The 15,841-nt window shown below is 41.3% G+C and overlaps 1 protein-coding gene across 1 annotated transcript; it reads left to right on the forward strand.

The window, feature by feature from the left end:
- The first annotated feature begins 2,416 nt into the window (after nt 1-2,416).
- LOC138636475 (uncharacterized) lies at nt 2,417-6,881 on the forward strand. The gene is made up of 3 exons (XM_069724507.1): nt 2,417-2,527; nt 4,263-4,904; nt 5,808-6,881. The coding sequence occupies exon 2, from the start codon at nt 4,271-4,273 to the stop codon at nt 4,655-4,657; it is 387 nt and encodes a 128-aa protein (XP_069580608.1). The 5' UTR covers nt 2,417-2,527; nt 4,263-4,270; the 3' UTR covers nt 4,658-4,904; nt 5,808-6,881.
- Nucleotides 6,882-15,841: the final 8,960 nt, after the last annotated feature.

A 15,841-nucleotide genomic window follows, 5' to 3' on the forward strand; every position in this document is an offset into this window, starting at 1 on the left:
TTTTGTTTGGGAAAAGGAATCCAGCCAACAACTGTCGTCAGGATTTTCACAATCGAAACCCCGTTTTTATAAGTGTGTGCTGATGTTTTACACGGTGAAAGAGGGAGAGTATGAGAACTAGGCACGCATCGGTGAATGGATGTTCGAGGAGGAGACAGAAAAAACAATAAGAGGTGGGTAACAAGCATTCCTATAGCTATTCCCAGGGCAACGGTGGTGTTGACGTCACCACTATAGGACCGTACTGAACATAACACACAGTTTAAACTCACACTTTTACATGTACCACATCATCTCGCATCAACCACAGTGTGAAGTTTCGTTTCCATCATGTTGGAATTTCTCTTCATGTTTTCTGAGCATCCTTAATTTAGTGGTGACACACTTATAAATAACACTTCATCCTAAATAACAGTAGAGGACTATGTGTATATAAAACCATCTGTTTTGACATGTGTATAAATACAGAGTATACATATATATATAAATATGACAACATTTAACATTTTTCTACATTACAACAAATACTTTGTGAAGTTTAGCATGTAGAGAATCAGAAACTGTTTTTAGGGTTAAAAAAAAAAGCCTGTGAACTTCGATGGTAATTCGCCGCCACCTTGTGGTGTCTTAAATCATTGTTTGGTGTGTTCAGATCATCAGAATATCCAACATCAATGTGTTTAAAAAATAAAAAGATTATTATTCAGTGATTCAAATTATATTTTAATAGGGATGGTCTTATTCATGTTCTTTATATTATTATCATGGTGGATCATTCAATAACTCCATTCAACTGCATGGAGAATTTTAAATTGGTCACGTGAAATATGAATTTTCTATTTCAGTATTCATATTATAAAGGGTGTCTCCAGCTATTTTACACATGACATTTAGTTTACTCATCATTAGGAGTCTGAAAATGTTTGTGGAACCTGGAGAACATTTCTAAATCCTGAAGAAAATAACCCTGATAATGTCAGCACGGTTCTTTGAGCACAAATATGACTGCTGCAATTTAAAGAGTCTGAAAAACAGAGTTTACTGCAGAGGGAGAATCATGTTGAGGTGCATTCTGGGACGTTTGGGATCTATTGACTTTGGAGGTTGATCTATAGCAGCAGGCTGAACCACATACTGCCAGACTGCACAGGATGAGTGAAGTGGGTCGAACTAAGATCTGAAGCCTTTTCTTGGCGCTTAAAATTTAAACTTTGAACAATCACGAGTAAAATGTCACCAAAGAAAAATATTTCATGCATACTTTTATCAATAAAGTGGATTAATCTGTATTTGGTGGGACAAAAAAACAATCACATAGTCTCACTGAACACTCCATGAGGAACCTTTACAACACTTTGCTCTCCTCGGTTCTTGTTGTCATGGACTCCACAAGATGTTGGAAACGTTGCTTTAATTCTCCTCCATGTTGACTTGCTTACATCACATCGTTCCTGCAGATTTGTCCGCTGCACGTTCCTGCTGCCAAACATGCTGCTCTGGATTCAGAGCTGACGTCGAGGGAGTCCGCTGAAGGTCCCTGAACTCATCGTTATGTTCGTGAAAGCAGCTTGAGATGACTTTTGCTTTGTGACATGTTGCATCATCCTGCTGGAGGGAACCGTTAGAAGATGGATTAGAAGAACCGAACTGGTTTGACATGTTGCTCATCCTGAGCTACTTTTCTACTTTCCACAGTTGTAAACAGTGATCATCTGAGTTTCCTTCATGTCCGCTCCAAACACTCGGACTAATATGCTTTTCTCTCGTCAACAAATTCTCTGTGCAGTGTCTTTTGTTTTTTGATACCATAATCTCTATTGTTGTGGAGAAAGTTCAGAAATACTAAAACCAGCCCGGCTGCAACCAACAATCGTGCCACAAGTGACTGAAACCGCTGGTGTGAACATGACCTGAAACTCCTGACCTGTATCCTCTCATTATGTGAACTGCACTGCAGCCACATGACTGGATAGGATAACTGTTCCTCATGAAGTGTTCAATGGTCATTTTGGCAGATTAATACATAATCCATTAACTATAAATAAACTAAGCAATAAACTTAAACTTAAACAAATGGATGACAGAGCTCTGTGGCCAAATCATGTGACTGCAATAAGTCTACCTTACACAATAGTAAGGAAGAATTTAGATAATTTAATGATTTAAAATATTTTTTTAAAGTTATAGTTGCTGAGAACTAAATAAAAATCATAGACTGCATATAAAAACATGTTCTCCCAAAGCACTACATCGTAATTTGAATAATGATTTTAGGATGAAAGAAATACTTTTGGTTTTGTTAAACATGTCACCATATTGTCTCTGCATTGTTTGATATTTGCTTCTTGGGACAAAAATGGCATTTTCTTGAAATTGCCACAAACGTCCTTCTTGGCCGTTGTCGGTTGCCGTAGAAACTCGGGGGGCGTGAACATCGCGGGGGCGCGCCTCTGTGGTCTGAGCGCGCGGGACCTAAGGCGGTGTGAAAGAGATAAACACATCCGGGTTGGAGAGGAGACACGAACAGGTAAATCAGTCTGCTGCTGGCGTGTTGGTCATCTGGGTTTCTGGGTTTCATTTCGGCGCGTTCACGTCCAGCTGTTTCATCTCGGCGCGTTCACGTCCAGCTGTTTCATCACGGCGCGTTCACGTCCAGCTGCTTCATCTCGGCGCGTTCACGTCCAGCTGTTTTATCTCGGCGCGTTCACGTCCAGCTGTTTCATCTCAGCGCGTTCACGTCCAGCTGTTTCATCACTGCGCGTTCACGTCCAGCTGTTTCATCTCGGCGCGTTCACGTCCAGCTGTTTCATCACGGCGCGTTCACGTCCAGCTGTTTCATCTCAGCGCGTTCACGTCCAGCTGTTTCATCACGGCGCGTTCACGTCCAGCTGTTTCATCACTGCGCGTTCACGTCCAGCTGTTTCATCTCGGCGCGTTCATGTCCAGCTGTTTCATCTCAGCGCGTTCACGTCCAGCTGTTTCATCACGGCGCGTTCACATCCAGCTGTTTCATCTCGGCGCATTCACGTCCAGCTGTTTCATCTCGGCGCGTTCACATCCAGCTGTTTCATCACTGCGCGTTCACGTCCAGCTGCGGGTTCCTTTCAGCATCTGTCTGTTGTTGTTCTGTTGTTGTTGTTGTTGTTGTTGTTGTGTCTGTGTGATGAAACGAGGCTGTTTCACTCAGGCGGGTCCAAACTGTCCGGCGAGCCGAGGAGCCTCAGCAGCCCGGCTCGGTTCTGTCTGGGAACCTGGTGTTTGTTTGTTGGACTTCTTAAGTCTCGTGAACTTGTTCACCGTCGAGGTGAAGCGAGTTTCCACTTCAGAACATTCCCGAACAGAAACAGCCGGTCGCTCGACTCCCGGTCCGGCCGACGGTACCTGGTACCGGATGCCGTGTTTGTTATCACCTCCGTTAGTGTTGACGTGAACAGAGACGATACTACGAGGTAACGCGAGAACACCGCAGACCGCTGATTGGTCAGAGAGAATCGTCACTGTTGGACGTGCAGGCGACGTACCTGGCAGCAATTATCAGCAAGATGTCCATCAAGCTTTAACACAATCATTAAAAAAGCAAAGAAATGAGGCTGTTGGCTACAGAGAGGTCAGAGGAAGGGTTTCACATCCCTGGTCTCCACGTGGATGTTCACGACCTTTATACAAAAGAAATGACATGTTTCATTTTGAGAAAGAACAAGAACAACAAAAACTGTAAAAAATGAATAAAATCAATTTGGGGGTTTAAATTTTCTGGACTTTACAACTTTGAACAATACTTTAAAAATTAATTAGCTTCGACAATTTATCAATAACTCAACTTTAATGTCAATCCACCAAATGACATACAGACAGATCGACAAATGGTTTCACATCTCAGACAGAATTTAGTCCCACGGTGAGCGAAATAAAAAGATTCAACAAGAAAAGTATAAATATGTCAAAATAAAAAACAGACAAAAACTACAATGAGGCTTGACTGCAATACACACACATACAGTATATATATATATGCATATATATATATATATATATATACACATATGTATGTATATATATATATATATATGTATATATAATGATATGAATGATATGATTTTTACTTTTGAATGAAGACTTGTTGACTTTCATGAATTGTTGTTGTGTTTTTATGTTTTTGTGTTGTGTACTAATGTTAACAATAAAGATATTATTAAATACAACATTTGAACTGTTTTAGCCGTATTTGTCTTGACACACTTTGTTATTTTTTGATGACTCAGCTGGAGTGATGGCGCCCCACAGAATCACTCCGTGGACGGCCGACGAGGTGCAGACGTTCCTCCGCCTGGTGGCCGACGACCGGATCCAACATCAGCTGCACGGAGCGGCTCGCAACGCTAAAGTGTACAAAGAGGTGGCGGCGCTGCTGGCCGTCCGCGGCTACCAGAGAACCTACCTGCAGTGCCGGGAGAAGCTGAAGAAGCTGAAAAGCGACTACCGCTCGATCAAGGAACAAAAACACGGGAGCAACAGGAAGAACTGGAGGTGGTTCGAGCAGCTGGACGCCATCTACGGAGACAAACCGGCCAGCGGCGGGAGGACACGCCTGCACGACACGGTGGCGGGGATGTTGGACGCCCTGATGGAGGACGGCAAGTCGTTTTGTTCACGTTGACTTTGGAAGAAATGTTTGTTTTCTTTCTTTTATTCTCAAACCTGTAAAATAAACATCTCAGACAGCATTTAGGCTTTTTATTGCTGTTTCATGTAGTTTGAATGATTAACAAGTCATTTGTATTTGGATCAAGACTCCATTTCAGTCAGCTCGGAGAGTTCCATGTCCTCTGATGATGATGATGATGATGATGATGATGCCACGCTCCCGGTGGTGCCAGCAGCAGCAGCTCGGACACCGACTGCCAGTGAGTCACATTCACCAAACAGATTAAATATCGTTTCTGACTAAGTGTAACTGGAGGCTGCAATTTACAGATGTGCCCTAAACGCCTCACAGGTATCGGTAGACGAGAGTTAGATCGTTGTGCTCAAACAATCATCTCGTCACTTCGTCTTCCTCGATGCATTTTGATGACATCATCTGAAAGGTGCTCACGCCGTAGACTCTGATTGGCCCACGTTGGCCCCGGGTCCGTTGGTTCTGTTGTTCTGTTGGTTCTGTTGTTCTATTGGGTCTGTTGGTCTGTTCTGTTGTTCTATTGGGTCTGTTGGTCTGTTCTGTTGGTTCTGTTGTTCTATTGGGTCTGTTGGTCTGTTCTGTTGGTTCTGTTGGTCTATAAGTTCTGTTGGTCTGTTGTTCTGTTGGTTCTGTTTGTCTGTTGGTCTATTGTTCTGTTTGTCTGTTGGTCTGTTGTTCTGTTGTTCTGTTTGTCTGTTGTTCTGTTGGTTCTGTTGTTCTGTTTGTCTGTTGGTTCTGTTGGTCTGTTGTTCTGTTGGTTCTGTTGTTCTGTTGGTTCTGTTGGTCTGTTGGTCTGTTGGTCTGTTGGTTCAGTTGTTCTTTTGTTTTGTTGGGTCTGTTGGTCTGTTCTGTTGGTTCTGTTGGTCTGTAAGTTCTGTTGGTTCTGTTGGGTCTGTTGGTCTGTAAGTTCTGTTGTTCTGTTTGTCTGTTGGTTCTGTTGGTCTGTTGGTCTGTTAGTTCTGTTTGTCTGTTGGTCTGTTTATCTGTTGTTCTGTTGGTTCTGTTGTTCTGTTGGTTCTGTTGGTTCTGTGGAAATGACAGTCACACACACGAATGGAAAAAGTGAATTGATGAAAAAGTGAATTGATGAATGTGCTTTGTTTGTCTTTTTTTCTCGTCTCCTGTCCAGACGGGAGGAAACGGCGTCGGGAGCCGAAGTACGTGAGCGTCCTGAAGGAAACGCTGGCGGCAGACGTGGAGCAGCAGAAGCTGAACCGGGCGCAGCGAGAGCAACATTTCCAGAAGCTCCTGGATGACATGAGGAGATCCAGAGAGCAGGAAGCTGCTCTGAGGAGGGAGGAGATGGCTGCGACCGCCGCCTTCAACCAGGCCTTCCTCAGCACGCTGCAGCAGCTCGCTCAGGTGATACGAAGCCGGCGGGACCCGGAGTGACCCGGAGTGATCCGGAGTGACCCGGAGTGACCCGGAGTGACCCCGAGTGACCCAAAGTGACCCGGAGTGACCCGGAGTGACCCCGAGTGACCCAAAGTGACCCAAAGTGACCCGGAGTGATCCGGAGTGACCCGGAGTGATCCCGAGTGACCCAAAGTGACCCAAAGTGATCCGGAGTGATCCGGAGTGACCCCGAGTGACCCGGAGTGACCCAAAGTGACCCGGAGTGACCCCGAGTGATCCGGAGTGACCCGGAGTGACCCCGAGTGACCCAAAGTGACCCGGAGTGACCCCGAGTGATCCGGAGTGACCCGGAGTGACCCCGAGTGACCCGGAGTGACCCACCTTCATTCAGTTTAACAGGTCCAGGGACTGTTCCTGGTTCGGTGGGCGTCTGCAGGACGGGACGCGTCCAGGTGATCTGGGATCTTTAGAGGGAACGCTGCATGCAGGTGTGCGTGCGTACGGTTGTGTATTTCTACTTTTGTGTGCGTTCTTTATGGATCTGACACGTCGTTTTACACATGAAGCCTCCACAGCGCAGCGACCTCCTCCTTCAGAGGAGCTCCACCAACGGTTGTGTTCCTGGTTCTCCATCTCTGGATGCAGTTCGCTGCCTGAGGAGATGAAGGACTGTGATGAAGCTGATGAGCTGAGTGTCGGTGCAGCGTCGCAGCACTCAGCTCTCGTGATCGTCCAGTTCTACAATGTTTGATTTTATTGTGTCTTTTCTCAAAACTCGTGAAGCAGTTTTCTGAGTTTTGTGTCATAATTTATTTTCTCAATATTAAAGCCCTCTGAAATGTCCTGAGCTCGGTTCACTCACTTCCTGTTTCCACGCAACACTCGGCTATCGGTTTCCCCCAAAATGATGAAATTAGAAAAAGACCTTTTCCAAAAACTTTTCCAAGTTTTTAAAACTCTTGAAAATATTTAGATAAATATGTCAACAATGTTTGATGAACACCAGATTTAAACATCACCTGTTTAATCTTTAAGAAAAAAGGTCACCGTGGGTGGAAAGTATCACATGATACAACAGGTCCAACATATTAAATATATAAAGAGCCGTTGACGAGAGGTTGGTTAAATGTGTGATTCCTGACTCGTGTTGCTTTCTTGAGAAAAGCTCCCTGAAGGTGAAGAAACGCCAGATATTTAAAGTTTCTCATGTAATGGAGGAGGTGGGATGAATCTCAGGCTGAAAGAGGAGCAGATATAATAAATTAGTGAAGCTGGACTTTCATGTCATGTAAGTTCAATGTCACTTTACTCTGAAAATATCATTTTATATTTAAAGTAAGCAGTCGTGGACTCCAAATATGTGACCGTAACTGATAGAAAGCATTTCACTGCACAGTAAGCACTTTTACTTCTCATATTTGAAGTACATTTTGCTGATAATACTTCCAAAGACTCCCTGAAGTAGGACAAAGGTTTTAAAAGCAGGACTTTTATTTGTTGTGGAGTATTTCCACGTTTTACTTCAGTGAAGGATCTGAAAACTTCTTCCTCCACTGAAAACACCCTGAATATCACTTTTATATCAAAAATATGGGTTTGTCATGAATCAGCTGAGAAGGTTGAGTAGATGGAGAGTTTTTATGGCTCCTCTAAATCCTCCACACTAAATATCTTTTTATTTCAAAGTTATTTTTCCCCTTAAACCGGCCAGATGCTGACAGCAGGTCCAGCTGCTCCACCTCAAAAACACAAATACAAACTTCTTGCTGAGCGTCGGAGGTCTGTTTGTTCTTCAAGTGTGCTCATGTTGGAACGACGGGGATTCACCACAATGTGAAAACCACGAGACGGCGTTTCGTTCAAACTGATGCAAAGAAATGCAGCTAAATAAATAAATAAGTATATGGTAATGAAGTACGTAACGTAGATAAATGCTATATTAAAAAGGCAAATATCAAGCAAAGGGCAGCAACTTCAATAAAATAACCTATTTCTTAGTTTCATTTCAGAGTCCTGATGCTGAAACAGCTGTTTTCTACTATCTACTATTACATTTTAATATTAAATTAGCTATTTATTCTATAAGCAACGAACCTTACCTGCTACATGAACCTGTGAGCAGCCATCGATGTTCACTGTCCCGCTCACATTTCTTCTGACAGCTGACAGTTTATTTCAAAATGTATTGCCTAATTTCATTATTTATTATTATATATTATGTGTTATTATAGATTTCATTTCAATATAACGTATACATATACCAGATAGTCTGAGTGTGGCCTGGAGCGGGGGTGGGGGGTTAAAAACCACGTAGGAGGGTGTTTCCCATGTCTTTGCATCTACATTGGTGATCGTATGGTTTTGCACACGACCCACAGATTTGCAGTCGGAGCACCTGAGCCTTTTTCGGGGACTGGATCAGACATGTTTTGCATCTTTCTTTGAGCCCGCTGATTTCCCTGAAGATAGTTGACTCAGCGGAGCTACGACACCAGCAGACCTCCTCAGGCCAAACATCATTTATTTTGATCAGTTGATGCACATAATCGTGGTCTTCGGCAGCACACAGCGTTGCTCGTCTTCACCTGTCTTCAGCACCACAGATGGTACCTGGAGGTGCTGGTTCTGGTTCTGGTCCATCCCCTGTAGGTCCCTCCTCATCCTGAGGCGATGACCTCCGGCACCAAGACAACACCCGTCTCCAGAGCCGTGAGGAACATGAACCTCCACCTGGCCTTGAGGATGCAGCAACACATCTGTCTTTGGACAGCTGACTGTTCAATGGTAGCTGGAGTTGGTTGCGGAGAGGCTCTCGGTAAGGACTGATGAGGATGAGCGCCACCATCCCCAACGATGCCAAAGCCTGGTGGGGGTCCTGCTGCTGTTCACAGTACACCTGGCTGTTCCCCAGAGGAAACACAAAACACGTCAATGAACAGCCTGAAACGGAGCAGAATGGAAAAGCTTTGCCAGTAGCGGTGCTCTAACATGTATCTGGCAGTACTGGATGAAGAAAGAAATACAGGAATGATTTATCTCTTCACATAAACTTCTATTAAATGTGTTACCCTGTTAGTGTGTGTTTTCCTTTACATTTTGTATTGCTGTACCAAGCTACATGTAACATACATGCATGGTCACGAACAGTTCCTACTGTGATGTCTACGCTGAATGTTATCACATAATGTTATCACTATGTTGCTATAAAGACCAATTACAATTCATTTTCCCTCTCATCCCAAGCCATATTTATTTTATTTTATTAGTTTTTGGTATATATAGTTTTTGTGTGTGTATTTATTTATTTTGTGTGTGTATATATCTTATTTTATGTATACGTATTTGTAAATGTCTTGTTGTGTGCATCTTTTTTTGTTTCTTTGCTGCTGTAACAACTACATTTCCCCACTGTGAGATTAATGAAGTCCAAGTCTAAGTCTACAACATATATATGAATTAAAATGCTGTTCATTAAGTATGGGTAAGTCAGGCTGTACTTTCTATATGTTTTCTTTTGCACTGAAATGGAATCAAATCATGAGAGCACAGACCATTAAAACATGATGCTTGTTTCGGTAGGTTTGACCTGTCGTTAAATCTGTAGTACAACTATAGTGTAGAAGAGCAACATAGATCACTGCTTTAAGAATAGCTTCAAAAACCATTAACATATGTTGCCAGCCGGCAGGAGGAAGACTCGCCGTCTGTGGAACAAAAACAGCTTCATGTTGGAGTCGTGTGAGCGAACACAGCTGGAGGATTTGTTCGTGACTGAGGCAGTGAAATGTTTTTACGTTAGTTTTGGTTTGTGTAGAACGACAGTGTGCTGAAGACAACTGCTTGTGTGTGTGTGTGTGTGTGTGTGTGTGTGTGTGTGTGTGTGTGTGTGTGTGTGTTTTCTCCATGCATCTCATCAGGCTCCTGTGACTCACCTGTGGCTGATCATCCTGAGGGCAGCTGGCACAGCTGTGTCGTCGTTCCACTAATCACCTCCGGCAGTATATCAACCCCAGTTTTTACTGCTGATCTTTCTTTTTGTTTTATGGATTTTCTTTGATTGTAAAAGGGAGAAAAATAGGACTTTTTTTTTTATAATAAATCTCACATCCTCAAATGTAAAATTCAAGGGTTCTAAATTATTCTTTCCTGCATTTAAGAATGAAATAAGTGACTATGTGGACTTGATGAAATATTCAGAGAACTCTTCGAGCTCTTCAGACTGCAGCTCTTCACGACATCTGTGACAGCGCCGGTATAATGATGAAACAATAAATTGAATCTTTTGAATGAAGAGCCTTGGTAGAGCAACTCTCACTGAACCGAAAAGAAACGGATGCAAAGGAATTAAGTAAATAAATAGTTACTGGATGTAACTGCAGTTCTATGAGTACGTTCGTGTTTCACTACATTCGTCCACCCTGCCGAGACAATGGTGGTGGAAACACTGCATATTACGATGCTTGTTACAGTAGACGTGTAGCAGCACGTTTTAAAGAGCTGCTTCAGAGTCATTTTCCTGGATGAACGATGACATACGTCATCTAAAGAGAGAAGAACGGTTGAACGTAGATGTGAAAACACTGAATGCAGGTTGATTTCACTCACATGAAGGATCTACCTCGGGTCAATAACAAAGTTAGAAAGGCAAGAATTGCTTATGTGTTTCACTTGCAAAGAGACAAATCTAAGATATGGCAGCATCCATACCTGACCTTGATGTACTAATGCTTCCCATGACATGATTATAATGTGCCTTGTGGTGGTGCTATAATTTGCGCTCAATAAAGTTAAAATATTCGAAAGATGTGAAACCAAAGTTTTGCACGTCCACAAAGGCACTTTGGCACTATTTATGTTTAAGTGATTTAATTGTTTCGAAAATATTGAATATTGAACTAAAATAGACAAGAATTTCCAAAGTTCCAGAAAATGTGTGTTACCATGGCAACCCTCTTCATTAAACTGATCGATGACACTATTTGAGCAGTTTTAAACGGCAGTTAGTCAGAGTGCAAAATGTACAGAAGCAGTGAAGAGGAAACGGTTTCCAGGCTGAGCAGTGAACCGTAAAACAGCGCTGGATGCTTTCTTGTCAGACTGTTATATCATCCTTTAATTTAGCTGTCTATCTAGGACAGATTCTGCTGCAGCTCATAGATTACCAGGCAGAGAGCAGGAATTGTAGCTTGCAGCATTACAAAGACACAAAGTCACAACTACACATTCATGGAGAGCAGCTAAAACCTGCCAATAATACGTACAAAGCACCGTCGTGAGTTCCACTAAGAGCTCCGGAAGGAAACCTCCTGGTTTTTTTTAGATGGAAATGCATCATTCATGCCCAAATGAAAAACAACAACTTGTAAAGGGGGGCGGAGCCACCGGTGGGGCTCATCATTACTGACACACGCATGGGAAGTGTGTTTTCATCTTAGAAAAGAAAATGCTCCCTTTTTATGTAGTATGAGGTCTACCCAGCTCTCTGCTGGATATAAATGTAATACACCTTCACAGCTCATACAAACACAAACATCTAACAGGATGTCCTTTTAACATTTGAAAGAATGTACGTCATTAAATGCAGACATGACTTGGATCCAGTTACATGCTCATTTGTAGATTTTGCGATGTAACAATCAAGGAAGCTGTTTAAGACCAGAGTAAAACAAAGTGTGAGTCTGGAAGGACGACGGCTGCATGGAGGAGAGGACACGCTGGATGGTTTCATTAGCAAACTTTTATTCAAATCTTTTAGACAACGCACAATTTGTCATCTAACCTGATCAACATGTGATTGCTAGGTTCAAGTGTCTCAAAGAAATACTTCTTTATCTGCTACACAAAGTCATAATTAGAAAGTTTTTAACTCAACTGAAGGTAAATCAATTTTGACCGTTTTTTGTTTTGCTGCATAGAATTCATACAGCTGATCACAGTGTCATAAAAAAAAAATATTATTCATCCAAGGACAACACAAGAGTCTACACATGCAGAGAGCATCCATTCACAGCACGACCCATTGGATGTACATTTATCCCCATGTGACACGTACTCCAGCATTTCTCAGGCCTTCGGGACCAACGGCTCTATTCTGGTACCGGTGAATCCGGCTCAGTGGCAGTTCGGTGCGGCACGAGGGGCTTTTTTTCTACAGATGTGCTTATTTGCAATTTTCCAAGATCAACGTGAACCCGGCTGCACCGAGATGGGCCGAACAGCGCAAGAGGGGGCGTGTCATTAAAGAGGCTCGTGAACAGCGCAGTTAAACGAGGTTCTGAATTCCTGACAGAGCGCACACGAACAGACCGACACCACCGTCAGGTTGGGTGGATGTTCCACGTATTTAATCCCACGGACATAAATAATTCAAACAAAGGTTTTTTTTATGCAACTTTCTAATTCAGTTAATCATATAAAAAATGAAGCCAACTCTTGTCTAATGAAGTGGATGTGAATCAGACATCATGACGCAGCAGCCAATCTCAGCCATAAAATATAAAAGACACTCAGGTTAACTACAAATGAATAAAAATTACACTGAAAGAGGAAACAATTCAAAAGTGTCTACATCTACTCATCTGATTCAGTAAACTAGCTGCCATGCAAGACCATGGAGTGTGACAGTGCATCATTTATGCATAACAGGTTAATGCAATTTACGTACGGCAGCTTAATGATTGATGGTTTGAAAGTAAATTATTCTCAGTCAAAGCTCCCGATGCAGCTTATTTATTAACACAACATCAGTGACGTCTGGAGCACATTGCTCTTCATCAGTGTTGTTAATAAATGAATTAACAGTCTGCTGGTTTTAAAGGGGCTGATCTGATTGGCCATGGTTGAAGTCGGCTGTGACACACCTTCTAATTATCTATCAACACTGCTGTGTTGCGCCAGAGTTGCACCTTTACTTATGGCCCCAAATATCAAACAAGTTTGACACACCTCCTTGCTCAGATGGACCACAATAGCGCCCAGACTCTAAAGCAGACAAATCATTTGTGACAATGCAATAAAAATAAACATCATATTTTTTCCTTTGTGGCCAATCTATATATTAGATGTGTTATCTTCTATTATTGTACGTCCTAAAGGGAGTATAGATACAGTTAAGGCGTTGATCTAAAGAATGTAACGTGTATTTGGCAACCTCACATCATTTACTATAATCAAAGTTAGTTTCATGGTCATGATAAGGTGACATCACACAGGTCACACATACAACATCTGTGTCTACTGTAAAAACGATTGTATGAAATGTTTATTCTTGAAAGCTATCTGTTTTTAGTCCCTCCAGGAAATTAAGATTTTGCGATCGCAGTAATAATCTAAATTCAAGCATTCTCTGCTATACTAGCAGGAGATTGCAATTTTGCAATTTCCCGCAATATTTCCAGAAAAAAAGCTTTTCAGTAAAGGCTCCTCTAAAGGTATTACAGCACAAAGGAAGTTCAACCAAACAAAACTCTGCTGCAAGGCTTTGCTCGCTGTCTTCTCACCATCAAAACAAACCACATGCCAGCTGACCAGAAGAAAAGGAACAAGCGAAAAACAGGAAGTGATAGGGTTTGTGTGAAATGTGGTTACCATGGGAATAAGGAATAGTTTTATATACACTTAACAGTCATAAGAGACTGAACTTTGTTTCTGTGCATACAGTATGTGTTGAATTAATATTATCTAAAACTCATTTCAAGCACTTTCGTTGTTCTGTAAAGCTACATCACTTCATGATTTTTGAGGGCACGGTCCTTTAAATTAAAAAATAAAGAGATTAGAACTTAAATATTTGTGATGCACAGTATGCTTATTATAACAGAAAGTGCTTACATGTGACTCTTTATTAGGTAGTTTAGAAATTGTTTCCTTCTGTTTGCAATTCATGCTAATTCTCAAACTTTTCCCAGAAATAAATCACTTTGAACTTTTCATTTTTTAAGAAACGTGGCTACAAAATGAAGCATTTTTGATTGGAACAATCACAAAAAAACTCCTGGAGGGACTGTGCATTGTTTTCATTAGCAGATGCATTGTATTGCATATTTACTTTACGAGACTTTGAAAATGAACTCTTGTACTAATTTTCATGTTTTCTATAAGAACCAATGTGGGTGGAGCTTCAGGCTAGAATACAGTAGTTTTGGTGTTTTCATTAGATTTATAATAAAAATATATAATCAAGGAAAACACACTGTTGTGTATGAAAACCAAATCATTTTTTCTGTGAATTGCGGCATTGATTGAAAATGTTACTTCTGTATTTTTCCACGCTTCGGCAGCCTGAGTGTGATGAGTTCTCTCATGTTTTGGCATTTTGACAGCAGTCAGAACTTGGTAGTGGGAACGAGAAATTATTCTGAGCAGCTGTTTGAAACCAAATCAAAAGATTTAAGTGGCTCAAGCACTGAAGTATTTGACACTTCAGGGTTTGAATAATAGAAATGACTGTAATTAAAATAAGCAATCTACCTGGATCACTTTTAAAGGTTATCCAATGAAATGTTTTTGTTTTAAGATATCGATTGAGCTTGAGTTAAAACCAGCTTTTTTTTTTTTTTTTTTTTTTAAAGGTTTCTTAAATTATGTGCACGTTGCAAGAGTGAGTGGCAGCTTCATTTAGGCTACATTGATAAATAAATAAAAAGAGCCTGTAGTAATGACCTGATGGGGCAACAGTACAAAGATAAAAAAGATTGTCATATAACTCTCACTACATACTGTCAAACACTGTAAGTTCAAAATGTAAAGCACATTTATGATACAAATCTTGAAATACACATTATGAAAAAGAGACCATGCTAACATTACTAGGGTACAGAATAAATCATGTACAATAGAATGCAGGCTTACTGTACAAATACTGAACATTAGATCTGGTGGTTTTTAGTCACTCTACTATACTCACAGTACAGTTGGTGCCGGTACTGGGTCGTTTGTACAAAATTACTTTTATATCCAGTGGGTGCTTGTTTAACCACATAAAAATGAATGATATGCAACATATTTTCTAAAATGGTAAACAGTCCTCTTTTAGCATTTCCCAACAGCCACTTTGTAATATATATATAAGCTGTATATATATATATATTCATTTCAGATATCTACTGTGACCGTAAACACACCACAGAGTTTCTGAGAGAACTGGGAGCCTCTTATGGCATCTACATAGCATCTGATAAATAGTATTTGGGGTTGGGTTGAGTATAAAATCTGCTGGTTGCTCTATGGCACAAAAGGGAATTACAGCATATAACTGGATAAAATGCTATTCTTCCAGTGCATGCTGGTGGAACGAGTGCTACGAGTGCGTCATTTCCTGTTTATAGCACAAAAAGGCCGAAGCTACATGTAAAAGAGTGCCTGCTGCAGCCACCCAGAGTCCTGCAGGCAGTTTGTTTCGAGCTGCTTCTGTTGTTTCAGGACAAAGATCCAGAGGCAGCAAAGGACAGACAGAGGGAGTCAGGAAAATCAAGGTCAAGTATTGCACTGACTTTAAAATATACAAATTATCTTGATGTCAAAGAACAACATGTTTCAGTTGCTCCGCTGCTTTTTTGTGCTATAAATTAAGGACTGGCATAAGTGTCCAAATAGAAGTACATGATATAAGATAGAGGGTCGAGTTTTACAGTATACAAGCTACAGTAAACACGTATTTCAGTGCAAGTCACAGCATATTTGACTTTATAGCTACAGAAGGAATGCTAAGCACACTTATGGTTCAAAACAGTATTTTGTTGAATATGTGGTATCTGTACAGAGAAGAGACAAAATAGAAAACATATCTCTGTCACATATTAATGTCAT

Source organism: Brachyistius frenatus, unplaced genomic scaffold, assembly GCF_029030835.1.
Source record: "Brachyistius frenatus isolate BFR_SWC_R1_liver_20210118 unplaced genomic scaffold, ASM2903083v1 Contig_379, whole genome shotgun sequence".
Taxonomy (NCBI): domain Eukaryota; kingdom Metazoa; phylum Chordata; class Actinopteri; family Embiotocidae; genus Brachyistius; species Brachyistius frenatus.